At 38.6% G+C, this 23,305-nt stretch overlaps 1 protein-coding gene across 1 annotated transcript in view; it reads left to right on the forward strand.

The window, feature by feature from the left end:
• The first annotated feature begins 603 nt into the window (after nt 1-603).
• CTNNA1 (catenin alpha 1) overlaps nt 604-23,305 on the forward strand; it is a 77,122-nt gene continuing 54,420 nt past the window's right edge. Inside the window, exons 1-7 of the mRNA XM_081315196.1 lie at nt 604-857; nt 11,091-11,197; nt 11,439-11,634; nt 13,078-13,244; nt 13,810-13,929; nt 15,271-15,537; nt 17,653-17,856. Coding sequence (XP_081171322.1) covers nt 11,093-11,197; nt 11,439-11,634; nt 13,078-13,244; nt 13,810-13,929; nt 15,271-15,537; nt 17,653-17,856 — 1,059 coding nt within the window. The 5' untranslated portion in view covers nt 604-857; nt 11,091-11,092. The remainder of the gene's footprint in view (nt 858-11,090; nt 11,198-11,438; nt 11,635-13,077; nt 13,245-13,809; nt 13,930-15,270; nt 15,538-17,652; nt 17,857-23,305) is intronic.

Genomic DNA, 23,305 nt, shown 5'->3' on the forward strand with positions numbered 1-23,305 from the left:
CCTAAGGTTGGGAAACGCTGACTTAGAGCGCACTTTAAAAGCAATTCTTTCGAAGTCTGGTAAGTCTTCCACGGGAAGTCTCCCTCGACTCTTTCGCAAAATGCCTTTCTCGTAAGGCGTGACGTCGCTTGCACTGGATTTCATGGGTGTTTCGTTTGGTTTGGTTTTTTTTGCACAAAAAGAAGCGCAGGCGCTCCCGACTGTATATGGAAAACGAGGAAAACACACTTCCCTATGTCCATAAAAAGGTGTGTTACAAAAAGCACACGCGCCCGTCGGGAATCTTCGGAATACGGTTCCTTCTCCGGCCGCGCCAAGCCTGAAAAAAAACCTCTCACCTGAAACTCTCGCCCTGATTCACCCACTTCCTGCACACCTCCCGCCCGCGCGCTTCTCTCGAGAAAGGCCGGGCTCTGCCTGCTTGCCGCTCAGAGGCGGGTGGTGCTCGGAAGAGCCGGCGCTGTTGGAAAGGGCCGGGAAGCAAACGCGGCCGAGGAGGGCGGTGTTGGGACGAGCCGGCGAGGAGCAGAGGGCGGTGCTGAGAAGAGCCGGGAAAGCGAGACACACACACACGCACGCACACACACACACGCACAGGGGGAGGTGCCCGGAAGAGTCCGCTTCCTCGTCGTCTCCCGTGCGGACTTTTTCGGGCTGAGTTTGGGACGGGGCGCGGCGGAGGAGGCAGCAGCCCAAGACCAGGCCAAGCGAGGCGGCCGCACCTAACCGACGAGCGCCGCGAGACAAAGCGCCGGCTGGAGGAAAGAAGGAAAACCAAGCCAGGCGGGCCTGTCGGTGGGAAAGCCAACGCTTAAATCGCCGTCGCCACAGCGGAGGGGGTTAAACAGCCGCCGCAGGTAACTTTCGGTCGAGGTCGAAGCCGGTTGGAGATGGCGCGGCGTCGCTTTGTCCGGCTTGGGCCTCTTCTTGGGCTAGAGTTGGAAAGTTGAAAAAGTGGCGGCGGGCCGTCCTTAACAGCGACGGGACTGAGGGCGGCCTGGGCTCCCTGAAGTTTGAACTTCTTCCCTTTCCCCTCCCCTCCCTTCCCCATAAAGCAGGGGTCTTCAAACTTGGCCCTTTTATGACTTGGTGGACTTCGACTCCCAGAATTCCTCAGCCAGCATTGCTGGCTGAGGAATTCTGGGAGTTGAAGTCCACCAGTCATAAAAGGGCCAAGTTTGAAGACCCCTGCCATAAAGGCTAGGGCGGAGAGAGGAGACCCGGAACTGGCCGCAGGGTGGGGCGGGGGGGCTTCTCTTGCTTCTCGTTCTCTTCGCCTCCTCCGCCAGCGGCCTCCCTGCCCCCTCCCCCCCGGGCGGTGTCCCCATTCCTCTTCCGAAGGGAGGGGAAGCGCAGGCGGAGCGAGGAAGCCGGGGTTTTTTTTCTCTCTCTCTCTCTCTCCCCCCCCCCACCTTTAAGTTTGTTCATTCCGGGCAGGGGTAGGCAACCTCGGCTCTTTTATGACTCATGGACTTCAACTCCCAGAATTCCTGAGCCAGCTATGCTGGCTCAGGAATTCTGGGAGTTGAAGTCCATGAGTCATAAAAGAGCCGAGGTTGCCTACCCCTGATTCCGGGACACGGCAGGAGAGACTGACTTTCATCTGCCTTGTGTGGAAAGTAGGTCAGAAGTTTCTTGGCGGGTTTCGCGCTGCCAGTGTGGGTCCTTACGTGTCCCGCGGGTTTTCTTTTTTGCTGTAGAGGAGGTAACTTAGTGCAAATGGGACCTTTCCCCCCCCCCCCCCAAAAAAAAGGAAACAGGACGCGAGTTGAGCTAATGGGGAGGAGGGTGGAGGAAAAAAAAGACTCCCTTTCCCGTCGTACACCACCAGCGTGAGGAGTCGCTGGCAGCTGAGGTAGGAAGTCGTGGGTGCCTTCGTTCCCAATGGAAAGTAAAATAACTTTTCAGGGACTTTTTGAAAACCGCTAAGTGTTAAAAGCAACGAAAGCGCTCGCTAAGCAGTTATTAGCTCCGCGGTCATCTCAGCTGGTTTTAACTACTACACAGTACACGGTTTAATTTAAAAAGGGGGGAAAAAAGGTTTGTCAAAGAGGAGCAGGTTTCGGAAAACTGTCTTAAATCCTTCTGGTTAAATCTTACTTTGATATATAAAGGTCTGCGGGGGCGGGGGGGGGGGGGAAACAGCTTATAAAACAATCGCTGGAAATCTTTATGGATAAATAGTATTTCATATTTTTTTTAAGCTACTGCGTTAAACCATTATTAGCCTGGGCTTCTGTTATCTATTACTGAAATATTCCAAGTTTCACAAATCTGTTCTGATAAGGTGTTTTTTTAAATTCAAATCTGCTTTTTGAATGGCCAGGACAGTTTCTGTTATTTTCCCATAAGCTTCCTTTTCTATAAGTAGCATTAATCAAAGATGAATATTTTTACTATGAAAAGTAATTGTAATCTTGTAAGTATTTTTTGCTGACCCTGAGAACAAGTTGAGTATATTTTCTGATAAAGAAGGTGATTTTACAGACTTGGTATTAAAGTACCTGGAGTTGAGTAATGACATGAAACATTCGCAGCTTGTGTGTTATGATATCAGTGTCTGTCTATTATGGTTCAAGAACTAAAAATATGTCAGTAATTCTGGTATATTATTGAATATAGTAGGCGCCTGTTACTCGTCCCAGCTTCTGCCAACCTAGCAGTTCGAAAGCACGTAAAAATGCAAGTAGAAAAATAGGGACCACTACGGTGGGAAGGTAACAGCGTTCCATGCGCCTTTGGCGTCTAGTCATGCCAGCCACATGACCACGGAGACGTCCTCGGACAAGCGCTGGCTCTTTGGCTTTGAAACGGAGATGAGCACCGGCCCCTAGAGTCGGAAACGACTAGCACGCATGTGCGGGGGAACCTTTACCTTTACCTTTTAGGCAAATTTTATATAAATATTATGAAATATTTTACATGGGCCTGTTGGCTCTGTAAATTGAAATCTAAACAAGAGTGCAGGAACAGTCATGTACAGTCTGTGTGATAGGAAATCCTGCCACTTCACAGCTTTTGTATCACCTGAATATTACTTTCAAAGGCCAGGATGTGTTAGTAATGGTGATATTGTAAGAGAGATTTCCACAATGTCACTTAGAAGAACTGTAAGGATGTATCTGAAGACACCAGGAATTGTGCTTGATTCAAAAATAATTTTACCTTTGAAGCACATGAAAGCAATTCAGCATTGCTCCTGCAACACCATTAAGATTATCCATGTGTTAATAAAAATAAGGCATTTATTAATTTTTGTCTGTGCTTATGGGGTATATCTGTAACTTTGTGTCCAAACATTTTTTACCTTCTGTTGCTTTTCTGTTTTTTTTATTTTGTAGAACTGTAAAATAGCATTCCTTTTTTTCCAGCTGTATGTTTTACAAAAACATCTATTATGTCTCTAGTAGAGAGATTGTGATGAAATACATCAGATTTTTGCTTATTTAACTACTTATTTGTCCTAATCTAATATTTCTTCACTCCCTTGGTCATCTCTGCCCCCTTTCTCCACTTGGTGCATATTTAGTATACTTTCTTCTTCTTACTGGCAAAGAGAGAAGTCCAACTTTGAACAGTTGCTTTTGGAACCCCTCTTGGATAAGAATGTTTGGTTCTAGCATAACCAAACTGCCCTTTGTTGCATACATCTGAAAAATAGACATGGTTAAGGTCCACAATTTGGACCCAAATGCTAAACTGTGTGAAGCAAGAAGCAGAATACAGTCACATATATAAGGCAAAGATGATTTTTTAGAATTATACAGTCCCAATAAATTCATTAAGATTCTTACATTAGTTTTTTCTTTGTATTGGTAGCTATAAAGTGATGTTGGGAATTCTTCAATTAAAAAGTAATAAAGTTTCTTATCAGTAATATGTGATATGCATGTTCAAGATTTTAAAGTGAAAACTATCTGAAATGAAGTATTCTAGATTGTGATTTAATATGACAGATTAGAGGTAGGGAATGCTTTTCCAGCCTGTTTTGTTTTAGAAGATAATGTGGTGTCAAGAATAGAAATGGATGGCTATCTTATTAGGCATTCACCTAAACTGAAAATTCATATTCTGATATGACATTGCCAAATATATGGGTATATTGGAACACACACTACGTGGAATTGCCCTTGAAGACCATTGAGAAGTTTTGATTGGTCCAGAATGAATGCCTTTATATGCCCATGTGACTCCATAAGCTGCAATGATTACCAGGTTGCTTCTAGGTACAATTCAGGGTGCTGGTTATGAGCTACAATACCGTACATGATGGTTGTTTAAGGCAGAGGTCCCCAACCTTTTGGGCATCAGGGACCGGTTCCCTGGAGAGAGGTTTTTCTGCAGACCGGAGACCAGAGGGTGCATGGGGCTTTGCTTGTTTGTGCGGACAGGTTGCTGACATGCCGCGGCCTGGTACTGGTCCATGGACCAGGGGTTGGGGACCCCTGATTTAAGGGATCGCTTATGTTCCTTGGGGTCTTCCCAGCTGATTTGAGCTGACAGATTTGGTGTGCTCCAGGTTTCTTTGCTCAAACAATATCTCTCAATGCATGCCTTGGGGAATGAGGTTACCTTATCCCATAACACCCAGATGGCTCCCGTCCTACTGTCTTACCAGGGGCCCAAATAGATCTTGGCATTCTCCCAGGCCTTGGAATGGGGACTCTGTTGATTATTGGATATTGGTAAGTTGTTGTGGCTGAAGAATTCTGGGAGTTGAAGTCCACAAGTCATAAAAGCGCCAAGTTTGAAGACCTCTGGATTGCAATAACAAAATCTTGCAACTCTGGTTGTTTATATTCTCCCCCTTATTTGTCAGTGAATTCTGGAAATGGCTGCCTGAACTATTCATTCTGGACCTAAAAATGTTTCAGCCCCTTTTTTCATAGGCAGCACACCTTGAATATCTTAATCAAGGTCACTTCCTTATTCTCTAGAATTGTGAGACACCCAGAATTGTTGGAGATGGGGACACCAAATCATATAAAATAAAAGTAGTAATAAATATCCATAAATGTTAAGGCTGGCGTACTATGTGTATGATTTGATATTTTTCTAGTACTGGAGGATGCCTTCTTGATTAGCCTTGTGTTTGAAAAGGGGTTGTGTAGAGAGTTTGATAGTATTTCTTCATATTTGTGCAGTTGCTTCAGAAGGGTTAGTTAAGAAAATAACAAAAGCCTTTTTAACCTATACATTACTCCTTTTACGACTCTAAAGCATGACTTTAACATCTGTTTGGGGCTTTGTTTCCATTTGTTAAATTATGAGCTTTGAAATTTGGGAGTATATTGAGGGTGATATAAGTCTTCTATAAGAAGCTTCTTCAAAAAATAGTTGCAATGAAGGGATGAACAGTTACTGAAATCCCAAATAATTATAGTGTTCTGGCATCCTTTCTACCCTCCCCCCCAATGGTTTTGTGTGGAAATGGGTGCATTAATAAAGAATTAAGTTGTAGATGTTCACTGTTTTTATTTTCCAATTTGTTTGTGGGCCACACAATGTTTTTGTGAAATAATGACAATGCTAAAAGTTGTCATTTTGCTTTGTAACAAATTTATAGTAATAATACTAATAATAAAGTTGGAAGGGGCCTTGGAGGTCATCTAGTCCAACCCCCTGCTCAGGCAGGAAACCCTATACCATTTCAGACAAATGGCTGTCCAGTCTCTTCTTAAAAACTTCCAGTGTTGGAGCATTCACCACTTCTGGAGGCAGGTGGTTCCACTGATTAATTGTTCTATCAGGAAGTTTCTCCTTCTCCTTTTAATTTAAAATTAAAAATCTGAAGCGCTTTAAAGTTATCCAAAGGAGATATTCATACATATTTCATTTGTCTTGGGCATCATTTTAGAGACCTTCATTTTGAGTTGTGTGTGTGCATAATTTTTTTATATATGTATTCAGATTGATTTATGAGCAAACAGCACTTTTCATACGTGTGCCCCTTCTGTGATTGATTCCTTTCAGATATGGAAACTATTCTCCCTTTAAGTTGCAGGATATTCTTTGTCAGTGATAAGGACTCGTATTGCATTTCCATAGGAGGTTTTCCTAAGGGCATGCTTAGGCATTATAAGCTAAAAGACTTGGCAGAGAATTCAAGAGAGATGCTTACTGCAATAATTATACCAGAAGGAGCTATTCTAAATATGTTACAGCAATGTGTGCTTCAAGTAGAAAGTAACAAAATATATCCCACCAATTTCTCCTGTCTTGTATTGAAGGTGGGTTTTTAATAACTTTCTGTTCAGCATTGAGAAAAAAATTTCCAAATATACTGTATCTACCTAGTTTTGATATGTGTCCATAATATTAAATTGCCACTAAATGCCATTAAAATTCTCACATGTTTTCATATGGTACTTAGGATAACTTCCTTGAACGTTACTTATCTTCTTTCAAAAGTAGTCTCAGATTTTCACTATTTTACATCAGAGCAAATGGGAAAACTGAGTAATGAAAGTGCTATCATAAAATGACAAAAATCACTAAATAAAGTCTAAATTCAGGATGTTCCTACAGATACACTTTCTTACAGGAGTAACATATCCTTTTCCCGTTGCTGTGTGATTGTGGAACCATTCATTAATTGATTCATCCAGTGTTGGTTTAATGTGACTGCTCAAAATAAACAGTATTAAAGAAAACATGTTCCATTTATTGTGATTATTGTTTGCCCCATACTAAGTCTCAGTGGAGTATGTGTTGTGTAATCAAAAGTTCTCTGGATAGGAGGATTAATGGCTATTATATAATCTGCCAGACAAGTACAGTATAGTACTTTCATTAATGATGCAGTCATTTAATTGTCATCTAGGCTGCTTGCCAAAACTACTGCAGTATCTTTTGCTGTATCTAGAGTGAAAGTACCAGGGAAAAAAACAAGGGTAAAATTTTTGAATGGACTAATGACATCGCCATATTGCTATCTGCTCAACAATTGCATAGATTTTAGACAGGTGTCACAGACGTGTTTCATTGAAATCTATGGAGTGAAGGTTTGCTGGTATGTTTTCGTGTATTTAAATTTCTGCTTTTGATGTTTGGTTTGCTAACTACAAAATCCACCGTGAATAATCTGATGCAAGGTGGCTGAATGAGAAGTTATAGACTGGGGAAATGAAAAAGAATGGTAGAAATGGTGAGGGAAACAAAGACCAGAACAGCCATTGAGGACAGCAGTGCAAAAAAGAAAATAGGGAACTTTCAAAAGTTTCCATGGAATGTGACCAGCCCGTTGTGTTGAAAGCTCAGTGTGATACAGAACCACTGAGTTTTCAAGAAAATCAAAGGGGAAATTCAGTTGTGCTTAAAATAAGATTATTTCCTGTAATTGTAAAATTTTCAGCAGCTAGAGTTTGTCTCTTTTCCATAAACATCCTTAAGATACAGACATAAAAATTAATAAACTTTCAAAATGTAAAGAAAGGAAATGGGCTTTTGAGACCAGTTTCAACTATTTCCATAGTTTAAAGTTCCAATATTATGGAATAGTATAAGAGAATGTGTAAGCTATAATATGACATTGGCGTGACAAAAAAGGCAACGTCTATCTTGAATAGTTTGAAAACAGAGTTCACTCACCCAGTTGGGTTGGGGAGTTGTCAGTTTTCATATTGCAGTTCATCCACCTAGATCCATCCATCTTCATGGAAAGTTGTCTTGACTGGGCAACTTAGAATTAAATAATATGACTGGAAACTTAGAATTGATTCCCCCACCCCAGTTGAATGGTTTGGCTTTGCTGTGCATTGAGGAAGTCTTCACCATTTAAAAATTTTGCTGAAAACAACTAAATGATACTTTGATTATAATCAAAATTTAAAAAAATTAAATTGGTTAGTTCATTGACAGTATAATTTTGTAGTTCTGAGTTGCAGCTTTTTTTGTATCAATTTTGATTCCTAGTGACTGCCTGCACAAGCACCTGCCCTTTTCTTGGCAAGGTTTAGGGAGTGGTTTGCCACAGCCTTCTTCCTAGGGCTGAGAGTATGTGACTGGTCCAAGGTCACCCAGCTGGTCTGATATTTAAAGTGTGACTAAATCTCAGAGTCTCTTGATTTCTAGCCTGGTGCTTAATCACTACACCAGGAGTAGGCAACCTCGGCTCTTTTATGACTCATGGACTTCAACTTTTATGACTCATGGAATTCTGGGAGTTGGAAGTCCATGAGTCATAAAAAAGCCGAGGTTGCCTACCCCTGCACTACACCAAACTGGCTCTCACTTTTGAATTACATATATTCAGATTAAAAATTAATTATTTAAATTGCACTTTTAAAAAAGCATATTTTTTCAAATTAAATCGCATGGAGATATTAGGATACTTACCTGTCTCCATTTTATGTTTTAAAGATTCTTGGTGGATTTTAGTTATTAAGATAATGTCATTCCATAATGAAATTGATATAAATGTGCTATTTTATGATTGTCCATACACCTTATACTTGAACACATTGCAGTAATTAAGTTTTATTTAGAAGTCTCTTTTCTGATTTTACTTTGCAAGTTTCTAAATGCAAGTTTCTAATGAGATCTAGAGTCAGATCATTATATGGAAAGCAATAAAGATGTGCAAAAATACTGAATTTGAAATTGTCCCCCACCCCACCCCAATTCAAGGATGAATTGCTGTTTTTAGCAAAATGTTGTTTTGGGCATTCTGGAAGTGTTTTTGAGTTTCAAACAGCTGTGTTTCAAGCATGTCTCTTGTTTCACAGACAAAACATATCTAGAATGCTTGAGAATCCATTTCATACTTAACCTAAGGTATTTTGCATCAAAACACAGCATTTTGTGTTCAAATACAGTGTTTTAAATATGGAAGATTTTGTACAATCCTATACAGATAGTCCTTGACTTACAACCATTCACTCAGCAGCAATTTGAAATTACAACCCGAATCCAAAGTTGCAGTTATTGCAACACCTTCATAGTCCAGTGATCACAATTCAGGCCCTTATGACTGGCCTCAGGGACATTATAACTGCCACACTTGCTTAACTTTCCCTCTTCATCCTGCCAGGGTGGGTTCCTTGGACCTATTTCCCACAGGCCTTGGGAGTGCTTCCCACCCCATTGGGTCCCACAACCTTGGGCCTCCTCCCTGCCCAGTCACACCTTACTCCCCTTACCTCTTCCAAAGATTGCCTTTCCAAAAGAGCATCCGTACAATGCGATGCCTGGTCTTCCATTGTGGAAATGGGCAACTCTTGTGATCTCCCAGAATGATGAAAGGTGGCCTCTGGAGGAAGGCCATGCATTGAAGCACCTGAGTGCTGTTTTGGAAAGATGATCTTTGGAAGAGATAGGGGGCCCAAGGCTGTGGGACCCAGCAGGGTGGGAAGCTGTGCAAGGGATGCCTTGGGATGCAAGAGGCCCAGCTCAGGCCATGTATGAGCTGGGATGGTGCTGCAGTGCAGACCTAGGCCTGTACCAGCCGTCCCAGGACCTCCCCCACCCCCTCAGTCACCCCATGCTCCATTTAAAAGAGGTGGCATTGTAGTCATTAAGTAAAGTGATCACGTGGGTGCCTTGCTTAACAGCAGCAACTTATGACAAATTCTCAGCTCAATTATGGTCATCTGTTGCAGACTAGCTATAGGTAAAGGTAAAGGTTCCCCCGCACATGTGTGCTAGTCGTTTCCGACTCTAGGGGCCGGTGCTCATCTCCGTTTCAAAGCCGAAGAGCCAGCGCTTGTCCGAGGACATCTCCGTGGTCATGTGGCCGGCATGACTAGACGCCAAAGGCGCACGGAACGCTGTTACCTTCCCACCGTAGTGGTCCCTATTTTTCTACTTGCATTTTTACGTGCTTTCGAACTGCTAGGTTGGCAGAAGCTGGGACGAGTAACAGGCGCTTACTCTGTTACGCGGCACTCGGGATTCGACCCGCCAAACTGCCGACCTTCTGATCGACAAGCTCAGCGTCCTAACCCACTGAGCCACCACTGACTAGCTATAGAGCAAAATAATAGGGTATATTTAAACGATGACATTTTCTATAGAATTACCTCTAGAACCCAAAAAACAAGGTTTTGAATGTACACAAGTAACTTCTTCGCATTTTATGTGATAGAAAAGTAAATGTTTAGAAAAGGGCGTTAGCAGGAAGACATCGACATTGATAACTTTCTTAAAGCATGTAAAATACCTTATATTTGAATAAACCTTTAGATCTGTGATTACAGGGAAGAAATACTTGCAAAAAGCACAGGTGTCTTGCCATGTTTCACCATGTACTTCTTTTGTAGTTTTGTTAGATGGAAATAGCTGTTATTAAAAGTGAGTAGAACTATATTGGCTACAACTACAAGTAATTAAACCTTAGCATTTTTATGAAGATCCAAGTCTTTGGTTAGAACTAAATTAGTATTTGCCTTTGTTAGGTATAACTTAATATGGAGTACACAGTACTCCCACTTCCTATTTTCCCTGCAACAATAACCCTGTGAGGGGCGTGGGGTGCAATATACTATATATAGCATTGTGACAGCAGAATATAAAAATGCAGCTAGAATATTGCTGCTGTGTTTTTTTATTGCAAACTCATGAAATGGCTGGAATGGGAAGTGTATCTAGTCCTTCCATTCTACAGGATTATTCCTTTTATAAGTCACTTAACTGGTGGGATATTCTCTTTTTAAAGAGTAATTGATTTAAAAGAAAACTATAGGAAGGGAAACATAAGAAAAATATGGGATAAAGTTTAATCTAAAACAAGGGTTTCAGGATGGCATACAAAATCAACCTCAAAATTAATTTTCTTAAATAATCAAATTTCACTGTGTGATCTTGAGCTATTTTCAGTTAATTTTATTGTGCAAGATCACATAGTGACACTCAAGAAGTTGATCCCTGGGGTAAAGGTCAAGAAAGAAATTCCAACTACTAGTCTAAATCTCAATTTGATTGGCTGGTCAGAAGAACTCAAATGATACATGTAAATGGCTCTATTTTGGGTCAGAGTTATTTAGTCTGAATTTAGTTTTGAGTAACCTCCATTGATTATAGTGAGTTTGCTGCATAAGTAGACATTTGTGTTGTGTAGAGAATTGAAATGATTTAATACTTTTCTTTTCCAGAAATGACTACCATTAATACAGGAAATGTTAATTTCAAATGGGACCCAAAAAGCCTGGAAATAAGGACACTGGCAGTTGAAAGACTGCTTGAACCTCTTGTTACCCAGGTAATAAAAAACTATATGGTTATCCTTTTATTTATTTATTTATTAATGTTCTGGTTCCACAAGAATTCTCCCCAAAATTCCACACATTACTGATTTATAGATATATAAGCTCACAAGGATGTATAAATGTTTTGAAGGTTTCCAGATTTTTCATCTTCCAAAAACTAAAGCTTTATTACTTAAATATGGAGTGTGTTACTTGAGGTATCTTGTTCAAGCAATCATATTATGCTGTTTTCAGGTCACAACATTGGTCAATACAAGCAACAAAGGTCCTTCCAACAAAAAAAGAGGCCGATCTAAAAAGGCACATGTTCTAGCTGCATCCGTTGAGCAAGCAACGGAGAACTTTTTGGAAAAGGGGGACAAAATTGCAAAGGAGAGCCAGTATCTTAAAGAAGAACTGGTAGCAGCTGTCGAAGATGTTCGCAAACAAGGTATACCTTTGATGAAGTTGCAACTCTTATGATTGTCCACATTTGTAAATTAGTTCACAGGAATTACAAATTAAAAAAAAGAAATAGTTTGCCTGTCAGGATTTGCATACAGTATATTTAAACACCAGCTTGGGGATAAGCTCAGCTTTTGATATGCATCAGCATGTCTTATGTAATTTTACATTTTTTATGTATATACACAGGGCCTCAAAGAAGTGTATATAGTTCTTCCGCTTTCAGCTTAATCTCACGTTGTCCTGTGAGAAGGGCTGGGCACAAAAATATTGAATGACCTTGAGTCAGCCATTAAATTTGTGGAATGAAATTTTGTCTTTATTGGCTGATGTCTATGAAAGTACTGCCTAAGCAACATTTTATTATAAAATTGAAAATGGATCCATTATTACCCACAGAGGATTTTGTTGTTTCTTACTTCCAAGAAGCTTGGTATAAAATTGGATGATCTTAAATTGCCTTTAACTTAGGTGATTGAATTGATATCTTCTACTACACAAAAAATCCAAAACAATATTTTCTTCCCCTCGACCCCATTTTTAAAATGTTAATAGAGCATATTATCATCTGACAAAAAGCTATAATTTTAATGGGGCTATGAAAACCATTTAAAACAAGATGTTTGAGAACATAGTGGCACATACAGAGCACTCTTTTTTTCATAATTAAAACAGGCAAATCATTTTCTAGGCTTGTGCAGCTGCTTCACAAATCTCCCAGGTGTCTTCACATTAACGTGCATGCAGTTTTGCTTCATTTTTCCCAGCAAAGCAAAGTAGCTATTTATCCACATGTATGTCAACAAAACCAGGAACAGTTTCCAACTACATTTCTAAAAAAATAGTATGTTTTAATAGCTCATAAAGCAATGCTTTATACATGTACCCGCCACATCACCTTGTTCAAGATTTGCACAGGCCTAAATTTGACTATTATTTAGCAATAACAGTCAATATTTTACATTGTTCCCATTTTGTACCTTGGCTAGACTTCAAAGTGTACAGTATTTGAACTTTAAAAGGTATTTGAAATCCAGCATATTGACCAAGGTCAATGCTTCCATAATGAAGCCATGCCTTTTCCTGGGCTTGCATGGTATTGCTAAGTACATCAGACAAAGATGCGACTTCTTTAAAAAGCCAGTAACACAGTTTCCTTGTCTCTCCAGCTTCAGGTTGAATATTTGGACATTGTATTAAGGCCATTGAATCCTATATAAGCAGCAAATCCTTAATCTTGAAATACTTGCCTAAGTGCCAAAATTGAATTGTTTTGGAAGAGAATGTGATAAAAATTATAGCAATAGATGTTTTAATGAGGAATGTTCTTGCCGTTTTGGTTTTGGCTGAATTGGGTATACTTGCCTCATCATCCTAAAAGCTGAAGCCTTACAGCTAACTTTCTGTGTATATATATATATATATATAGGAGACTTAATGAAGAGTGCCTCTGGAGAATTTGCTGATGACCCCTGTTCTTCTGTGAAACGAGGGAATATGGTGAGAGCAGCTCGGGCCCTCTTGTCAGCAGTTACCCGGCTCCTCATTTTGGCTGATATGGCTGATGTCTACAGATTACTTGTGCAACTTAAAGTTGTAAGTCTTGAATATATTGTTCACTATTTTAATGGCATAATAAAAGGAATTCAGAATCATTGTTTCTAACTTGCAGAAAAAGGTGTTAATAGGGCAAGAGCGTGTCTTTTATATCCTGCTTTGGACTTTTTAAGAAATGTTGGATGATTGTGGAAACAAGATTCTGGTCTAAATGGAACATTTCTGTAAAATAAAAGATCTATTCCTATATTGTTACATGTTGGTTGACAGATTTGCCATCAGTTGGAACAAATTCTGTTTTACTTCTTTACCCCAGGCAGTTCTTTAATTTAATTTGGATCCGATGTGTTCATGGCCTTTTAACATAAATTGCTATTGCTAAATTCAATATAAAACATTAATAGCTTATTGAAATCTGATATTCACAAACATAATGGTTTTCTCTTGTTTTGCTAGCGTGTCTGATTTTATTGATTTGCTTGGGGTTGGGATTAGACCATATTTCTCTTGCTTAAGTATGGTGACATTATAAATAACTGCTTTTGTAGAATTCATACTGAATTATAGATATTGTGAACAATTTAAAACTGATTTCATTCTCTAGGTGGAAGAAGGCATTCTAAAATTAAGAAATGCTGGAACTGAACAAGATTTAGGAATACAATATAAAGCTCTTAAACCAGAAGTGGACAAGCTTAATATAATGGCAGGCAAGAGACAACAGGTATAGTAATTTTAGGATTATATGCTTTTATAAATTCTGACTGTTACAACACAGGAACAGTCATAATAGAAATGTCAAAATGATAACATGGACCATTGTGTGAAGTGGATGTACAAATTGTGATGTAATTGCAGGAGCTTTTGTTTTTAAGGAAAGCTAAAGCCGCCACATGGGTAGGGAAACACTGTTATCTACAAGGGAGACAATTGCAAGTAATGCGCCTTGGTGGAAACCAGCCATTCTAAAGATACTTTTGACAGTTTATAAGTTGCTGAAAGAGTAATGCCATAATAAGCTTGGAAGAATTACATGAATCCACCCAATTTTGTCTGAGTAGCTACTCAAGTGACCATTTTACTACCACAGAAGAGCTTGTTTGCAATAGAAATCTGCATTTTATTGCAAATCTCCTGCCTGCAATACTGCTGCCTGGCTCTACATTATGCTGCTCGTGTAATCTAAGACATGTAAGGTGTCATTATCTTCAGTCTGATCCTTTTTCAGAAGGAAAGATTCAAAGTGGCTCCAATTTACTACAGGTCTCTCAGGAAATATATAACTGCTTCTATCTCCTGTCCTAAGGAGCTGGCTGAATATGAAGAAGATCTTTAGTCAGCTGCTTCAGTTTTGCTAGTCTCTTGAACAAGATTGCTTGTTTATTTATATATATAAAACTTCTTAACTGCCTGTCTCCCTCATAGAGATTAGCAAAATACCAACAGTGTTGTTAGTTAATCTGCAATTCCTCCTCTATGGAACAAGTTAAAATCAAGCTGCCCATTTTTCTCAAACGCTATAGAACAAGAGTCATATCTATGCAGCTATTACTAATTACATAATTATTCAGTTGAATAACTTGTTCCATTTTTTTAACAAAAAATACACAGTGGGCAGGATCTTAGAATGGGAGAGGCTGCTGAATAAACTGGTATAAGGAGATGAGAAGGATGTTTGTCGTGAGATACTGCTGCCTGTTTAATACACATTTACAGATTAAGCATTAAGGTTTGGCTTATATTTTTTTTCTGCAATTCAGATGGAATTGTAACTTCAGTTCACAAAATTGACATTTGAGACTTCATTTGCAAAGATTATTGTGTTCCAGAAATCATGTAATTTCCTGATGCATCCTGATACAGGTTACCCTATGTTTCTTCATTGAAATAGGTCAGATAAGGAATGGACAATATGTACCTCTGCTGGAGCTGTGGGACTTCATCAGCCCCTCTCCATTGGCTATTGGGATTTATACTTGGAGTCTCACATCTTGTCACTGCTGATATAAAAACTAAATTCCAAAAAATCTTTTTATTTCTAAATAAAATGTAACTCTTTCTACAGGAACTGAAAGACATTGGTCATCGTGACCAGATGGCTGCAGCCAGAGGAATTCTTCAGAAAAACATTCCTATACTTTATACCGCTTCTCAAGCTTGCCTGCAACATCCAGATGTAGCTGCTTATAAAGCTAATAGGGACTTGATCTACAAGCAGTTGCAGCAGGCAGTCACAGGAATCTCTAATGCTGCCCAAGCGACAGCTTCTGAAGATTCTGTCCAGCATCAGAGTGGCGGTGGAGAGTTGGCTTACGCACTTAATAACTTTGATGTAAGTTTTAAATTTGTACCATAAATAGGTTTGGGCACTATATTTCTGGAGCAGTACAATTAACAGTTTCTGATTTGCAACCTTGACATAAGGGGGAATCATTATTTGGTAATTGTAAAAACTAATGAAAGTATTATCTTTCAAAATATAGTAGGGTCTAACTTAATTGTACGAACGCGAACTGGAAATTATTAAATTACGTACAACAAACACCTAATTTAATAATGCCCAGCTCAAACCAACTCTAGCAATTTAGAAATGCAAATTGCTTGTAACTCTATTTTATAACAGCACTTAAAGTCTTCTCTTATTGGAAAACCAGAGTTTTGTATCAATTTATTTTAAATTTCAATTTTTCAGTTTTTTGAGAGAAAGTGCAAGGGGCTTCCAGTTTGGAGGCTAGGCTTTCAGATTTTCCAGAATTCAGACAGGCTGTCAGATAAGCCAGGAATAAGGCCCTTGTGCTTTCTCAACACAGTTACAGTTTACTCTGTGTTCCACTTGAACAATTTTTGAGTGACACACCTGATACACATATCTCTGGTTGAGAACCACTTTTCCTAATCAACCATATGCAGCTCTCCATAAACTGCAAGGTACTTTTCCCAGCCAAATAGATCTTACATTATCCAGCTTTCCCAGTTCCCACCCCATCCCCGAGCAGTTTGAGCTCAGATTGGCCACTTGGAATGAGGTCAAGGCTACTATGTGTCTTGATAGTTCCGTAGAAGATAGAATCTGAGGAGATGCAGCTTGTACAGCTAGTGTTCTTGATATTTTTTCTTTCAACCTGATGATCTTAAATGAGTTACTAGATTCTGTGACCCTAAAACGCTGCTGCCTCATGTTTGAGCAATAGTTTTTTGTGAATGTTCTTACTAGGGGGATATGCCAAATATTTGGTACCGTTTTTTCCCTCTGGTTAGAGAATGCGTAAACTTCTTTCAAAAATTTTAAGAAAAGAAGTTGGCCTCAGACTTTCGTAGATCAACTATTAAACTTTTGCTTCAGGTGAAAGGGTTTCTTTCCTCAACATAGTCCAGACATGTCAAACACAAGGCCCGGGGGCCGGATCCAGCCCGCAAAGTGGTTTCATGTGGCCCGCGAACCCATCCTGGAAACAGTGAGGGAACGGCCCCCACTGCCTTGGCCCTGGCCCAGAGATGCTCCTTCTGCCAGAGACCCTCAGATCTGTCCCACTCCTGCCCAGGCCCCCATAGGCACCCTTGATGTGAACGATGTAGAGCTGGCCACGCCCACCCAGTAGGCCACACCCACTCTAGCCACGCCCACTCTGGCCATACCCACCTGGCCCCTTGAGGGCAACCGCAATGCTGATGCGGCCCTCAATGAAATTGAGTTTGACACCCCTGACAGTCTCTTAACATTCCCTTTTAATATTTCAAATAGGTCACTTCTAGCTACATTGGCAAAGTGTGGAGAAAATAAATTCACTCTCAGATATGTAAAATATTATAGAATATAAAAACAATATTGCTATATGAGATTTTACTGAGCAGTTTCATTCTTGCAGTAAAGTAGCACAATTGATGTCAATTAAAAAAATCAACAGATAAAAGATAATGGCATAAATAGTGTAATTTGGGCCTGCTGATACTAAATCAAAGAAACCTTAGCAGCCAGGAGAATTTTTAAGAAAAACAACTGCCGAGTTTTTTAAAATAATAAACCTGGTTAATGAATATTACTTTAACATTAAGGAATAACAGTATACAGCATAAGCTGAAAAACTGGAAGACTGACAAACCACAAAACCAGAGTCTACTCTCTGATAATATAAATGAAGTCACTAATGCAGCCTTAAGTTCTAATAAATGTTTTGTTGTATACTTAGTTTTAAAATTAATACTTGAAGGTAAGAAAATGACTAAAATCCGACTGTCAACATAGATCTCTGTAGACTGAAATCTAGTTTTTAGCCAGTGTTACGCTGGGTTAATTCTGGGTAGTGAATTGATCTAAACGTTTTAGGACTTACACATGTTAAACAGAGACTATTTTGTAGTAATTTTAAGAGGTCTTCATCAAACTAATCCAGAATAGCATGTCACTTTATTAAAAGTTATAAACCATTTCTTTTCTTTTTTTTAACAGAAACAAATTATTGTAGATCCATTGAACTTCAGTGAAGAGCGTTTTAGGCCATCCTTAGAAGAGCGCCTGGAGAGCATCATTAGTGGCGCAGCCCTAATGGCTGACTCATCCTGCACACGCGATGACCGACGGGAACGCATAGTGGCAGAGTGTAATGCAGTGCGACAAGCCTTGCAAGATCTGCTTTCGGAATACATGGGAAATGTAAGTAACAGCTACACTTGCAAAGATTTCATTTGAATTTCGGAGAAAGTAATATAATGTGATTGGAATTAGAAGATGTGTACAGGTTCTCTTGAAAGTAAAATTAGGTCATTAAAATTGTAATTGCCCTGTGATGGTCTTCTGCCGTGTTGCGTAATTTTATGCAGAGATTTGTTTGTTGTTTTTTTAAAAAAATGAAGTTAAAAACTAATACAAAGTAAGGGAAGAAAAAAAAAAGAAATCAAAGAGAACTGTTAAAACTGATGAAACTTCTTGGATAAGAAGTAAAGCGTTTTCATCTTTTTCCTCAAATTAAAAAAAATTTGCCTTTTGAAAGAGAAGAAAGAAAGGAAGAAAGAAAGAAGAAAGAAAGAAAGAAAAAGAAAGAAAGAAAGAAAGAAAGAAAAGAAAGAAAGAGCGAGCACCTTTGAGTCAACTATGACCTGGATTACTGAGAATCTCCATAGATGTTTAAATCAAAAAGAAAGCTAAAAGTACAAAAAGAAAAAAAAAATACAAGGAAGTAACTTCCAGTCTTCTTTACAGCAGTTATAAATACATAGAGTTTCCTTTTACTTTATGGTTACAACATAAGTCTCTTCTTTCAATAATCTATTCTGTCTAATCATCAGGCCCATAAATCATCAAGTTATTTTTTTCTGTTTCATGCAAAAAATCTATAAGGAGTTTCCAGGTCAACTATAAACATAGATAATTGTCTTTTTTTCTGATCAAGGAAGTCAGTTTGTCCATCTTAGCACATTCTGTCATCTTTACCAGCCATTCCTCATTGTGGGTAATGCCAGTTTTTTCCTTTGTGCATGTAGTAATCTCACTGCAGTTATTGTGTACAAAAAGAAAGTTCCACAACTTTTTTCAAAACATCAATCCCCCAAAGAAAAACCTCTGGTCTCAATTGTATATTAATCTTCAAAATCCTCTGAATCGGTGTATTATTTTTTTTATCAATTTTTGAAATTGATTTGAGGATAAATTAGAATAGTAGAGAGTTTCAAAGGCTTGGATTTTTCCTCATTTAGAATTGATTCTGTATTAAAAGAGTGAGAGAAATAGTTCTTGAATTTGGCAGGATTCTGTCAGAGGAATGTTAAAAATACATAATATGTGTAAATTGAAGTAATGTCTTACATATAAAAACCATGTTACAGTTAGTTAAAACAATACGCCTATGTGTCTACAACTCATAACTCCCAGTAATATTAATTTTTAACAGGATATATTTTTGTGCTTGAATAGAAAATGTAAAGATAAAGGTTTCCCCTGTCCAGTTGTGTCTGACTCAGGGGGCGGTGCTCATCTCCATTTCTTTGCCCAGGTACAAGTGTACAACTGTATTGAATAGAGCAGGGTGGACAACCTATGGAGGGATGGAGCCCCCAAAGCCCCTTTTGGGGAACTCTGAAAGATTATGCCATCACATTTTAGCATTAGATTGCTGAAGAATAATCTTATTTCCTGCTGATTTTTGGCAAACAATGAAAACATAGATATATCAAAGTTCAAGTACTCTTAGCATTGCTATCAAATTTTAAAATAACCCAGAAAATGGCTTGATGGATAAAAATGTTAAATCTACCCCTTTGTAGATTGCCCAGCCTCCTTCATCCAATAGTAGCCAAAATTCAGTTCATTTAACTGTTTAAATGTTTCACGTATGTAAAAATGTCTGAACAAAAACATCTCCCACACTCTGTGGATTAGAGCAAAGGTCCCCAACCTTCTGAGCACCAGGGACTGGTTACATGGAGAGGGGTGTTTCCATGGACCAGAGGGGGTGTGGTTTTATGTGTTGCTTGCATCTTGTGGATAGGGCTTTTCTTGTTTGTGCGGATCAGTTGCTGGCATGCCGCGGCCTGGTATTGGTCTATGGACCAGGGGTTGGGGACCCCTGGATTAGAGAATACAAAGTGAAGTCCTGGATTACATCCAGCCTCCAAAGATCTTGGGAGAAGCCCTCAGGGATTTTCTTTGCAGCCAGATTGTTCAAAATAATTTGTGATGAGCTTATCAAAATTCTCTAAATGAATTATATTTGGAAATACATTTGGAATATAATCAGAATTGTAATATCTATTGGCAAATACTGGGTTAAAAATCTTTTTTCAGGTAGACTGAACAACACCTGCTCTAGCTGACATTGCATGGCTGTTTGTAAAATAAAGGACAAGATTGATGTGTTATAATCAACTATAATGTGATACAATCAATTAGTTTCCAATCTGTCTTTATGAAGGAACTCTTTCTATTTGAATGGAAGGTAGAAAAGGGAGACAAGTTTTGGAAAAGTAAGAGATACCAGATAGCAAGTCTATACTTCTTGCAAAGAAAGAATTTAGGCTTTTTTTAAATTGAGAAAACGTGAAGAAGTTGGTAAAGGGGAAAAAACCCAAGAGAAGATTGTGTTGTTGTTAGCTGCGAAGTCGTGTCCGACCCATCGTGACCCTATGGACAATGTTCCTCCAGGCCTTCCTGTCCTCTACCATCTTCTGGAGTCCATTTAAGCTCACGCCTACTGCTTCAGTGACTCCATCCAGCCACCTCAGAGAAGATTGTAGCAAGTATTATAATGTATTCCTTTGGTTCTTTTATTACAAAAACATCTAAATTTACTCAATCACTAAACTAGTTTATTCTTTTACAATTCCCTTTTTTTCTTTTCCATTATTTTTCCTCCTCAGATAAAATAGTGGGCTTTTAGAACAAATCATTGAATAAATCATGGCTTGTTCTTGGCTTCTTTCCTTGTCATATTCAAACAGCAGTAAGACAAAGCCTCTGGTTTAGACAACAGACTTGAAACTACAGATGGAGAGTCATATTGTTTGGTTAATTACACCTGTTTGCTGGTGACACCAGAATGCATACATTCATAGCATTTGGCTTTTTAAAAAAAACTCTGAATTGTTCATTCATAATTGACAAAAGTAGGTTTTAATTATTAGAATCCATGTTTCCCTCTATAGAAATAAATATACATTTGAAAAGCTGGCATCTAAAACTTTACCTACGGCTGTTGAATGTGTTTATATACCTCTTGATATTCAAGGTGCCTCCTGAAAATCCTCCTAGACTTGAGGTATCTTCAGAGAGCATTCCTGGAGTGACTTCCAATAGAATGTGAAAATTATCACCACATTTACAACAGATACTTCAGCTTTGTCCGTCAGCTTAGATTTTGTGAAATACATAAGGGGAATGAAGCCAATAATGGTGGGAAATTGAGTGCAGTTTTCCTGATGTCTGCTCTAAATATCATGAAAACATCCTAAAAGATAGCCAGGTATTCAATATATTTATCTCTCTTCATTTTACATTTTAAATATAAACCATTGTATAAACATTCTTTTGGAAATCTACAGTTAACACATATTTCATAGTAGCTAGGAATTTGAAGAACTCTTGCAGCTGTGCTTCAAGTTGGAGTCCAATTTGACTTCATTTCAACCATATTTTCTCATATTTCGGTGAAACTATCTTGTGTACTTACTTTCAAAACTGGATTACAGTATGGTAGTAAGGAGAGGATGATTGAAAAGGCCTATTTAGATCTTGAACAATGAGTCTATAGTAATTTATAAAGCCATTGGTTTTGTTGTCAGTTGTGCAATTGTAGTACTTAAAGTGCTTAGAAAAAAATGGTTGCTTTAATTAAATAGCACTCAGGCATAGTTTGGAACATTTGGAAATCCAAATAGCAATTTTATACGATGAGATTAATTTGATTTAGCAGCCACAAACACTGTACGTAATGATTCAAACCAACACTACACTAAATAAAAAATAGCCCTTTAATGCATGCGTACCCAACTTTTAAGAGGTATACTTGAGTTTTAGGTAGCTCTACACAATTTTCAAAACTGCATCCTTCTGCAAATTAAAGCCCCAGTCACCCTTGTTGCCTAGAGGATGGGGAAAGGGAAGGACCTCACTGTCAATATACTGGTCTGTATATTGACAAGTAAGGCAAGACATAATTTCTGAAACAAAATCTGCCCTATTCAGAAATTGGTGTCTTCAGTTAAATCAGTCTCAATACTGTCATACTATGCACGGAAAATGGAAAACGTGTAGAGACTTGAAAGTTTAAATAAAAACAGTGTTGAACAGGACTTGATGTATAATGTACGTGAAAAAGATCTTGGGAGACAGGATCTGACCTTCGCTCATTCCGCCGGGACCTGAAGACTTGGCTCTTTGAGCTTTCTGGCCTGGACTGAGAGTATTAATTGGTGTTTTAAATTGGATTTTAATTGGGGTTTTATATTTATTCAAGGTTTAAATGTAATTATTTTAACTGTTCTTAATTTTTGTAATTGTTGTATTGTTATTTTAAAAACCTTGTGAACCGCCCTGAGTCCTACGGGAGAAGGGCGGTATATAAGTCTAATAAAGATAAAGATAGGTCAGATAAGAGACAGCATAACCTGCAGCTGGATAGTGGCAGGGCAAGAGGCTCAAGAGGGACCCTCTTTAGTTTCTTGGGTTATAGAGGAGATGGCAGGAGATTGGTCCTTTCAGAAGGCACTGCTAAGGTAGCTTTACAATAAAGTAGAATTAGCTTCTGGTCGTGTTTCCTGTCTGGCCTAACTGGTAAAGCTGACATCGTGAAAGCTTCTACTTGAGTCTATGAGCGTTAAAAAAAATCGATTCATTTAGTGGTTACTGGTATATAATAAATTTAATTCAGACCTCTTAAAAATGGAAGCCACGTAACCAGCCTCAGAAATTATGACTATTTTTAAAAAATTACTTCACCTTTGTTAATTATAGTGTTTCATGAATTTCTTTTCTGCATTATTGGGAAAATTAAATTCAGAAATAGCTGTGAAATGCTATGAGTGTGCAGAAAAGAAAATTGACTGTATCAGCAGGTCTGCATTTTCCCAATCCTATTTTCAGATATTTAGTCCATTTAAACAATGAAATTGTTATATGGATATTGATTCAATTATCCATCACTGGAGGTTTTCAAGAAAAGATTGGACAACCATTTGTCCGGGATGGTGTGAGGACTCTTGCCTTGGGCAGGGGGTTGGACTAGATGTCCAAGGTCCCTCCCAGCTCTATGATTATAGCTTAAAGAAGTATCTAAATCTAATACATATTTGATAGGTTACTCTTAGTTATAAGATATAGAATTATGTGGCAAGATCCCAGGATATGAAACACCGATTACAGTATTACAATTTGTAACAGGAGTGTAGCTCAATCAAATACTTATTGTTTAGTCCCATAGCCATTTTTGTGCTTGCCGTCTGGCAGAATTGTGAGAAGATGTAAAACCACTTTTGGTTTTGGTTTTCATTTAAATTTAATTAAAAGCTTATCTTTATTTAAGAAAATAAACCAACAGATTATCTTAACCTAGTTTATTTAATAAGACATCATTAAGATTAAAGGTAAAGGTTCCCCCGCACATGCATGCTAG

Source organism: Vipera berus (assembly GCF_964194415.1).
Source record: "Vipera berus genome assembly, chromosome: 1".
Taxonomy (NCBI): domain Eukaryota; kingdom Metazoa; phylum Chordata; class Lepidosauria; order Squamata; family Viperidae; genus Vipera; species Vipera berus.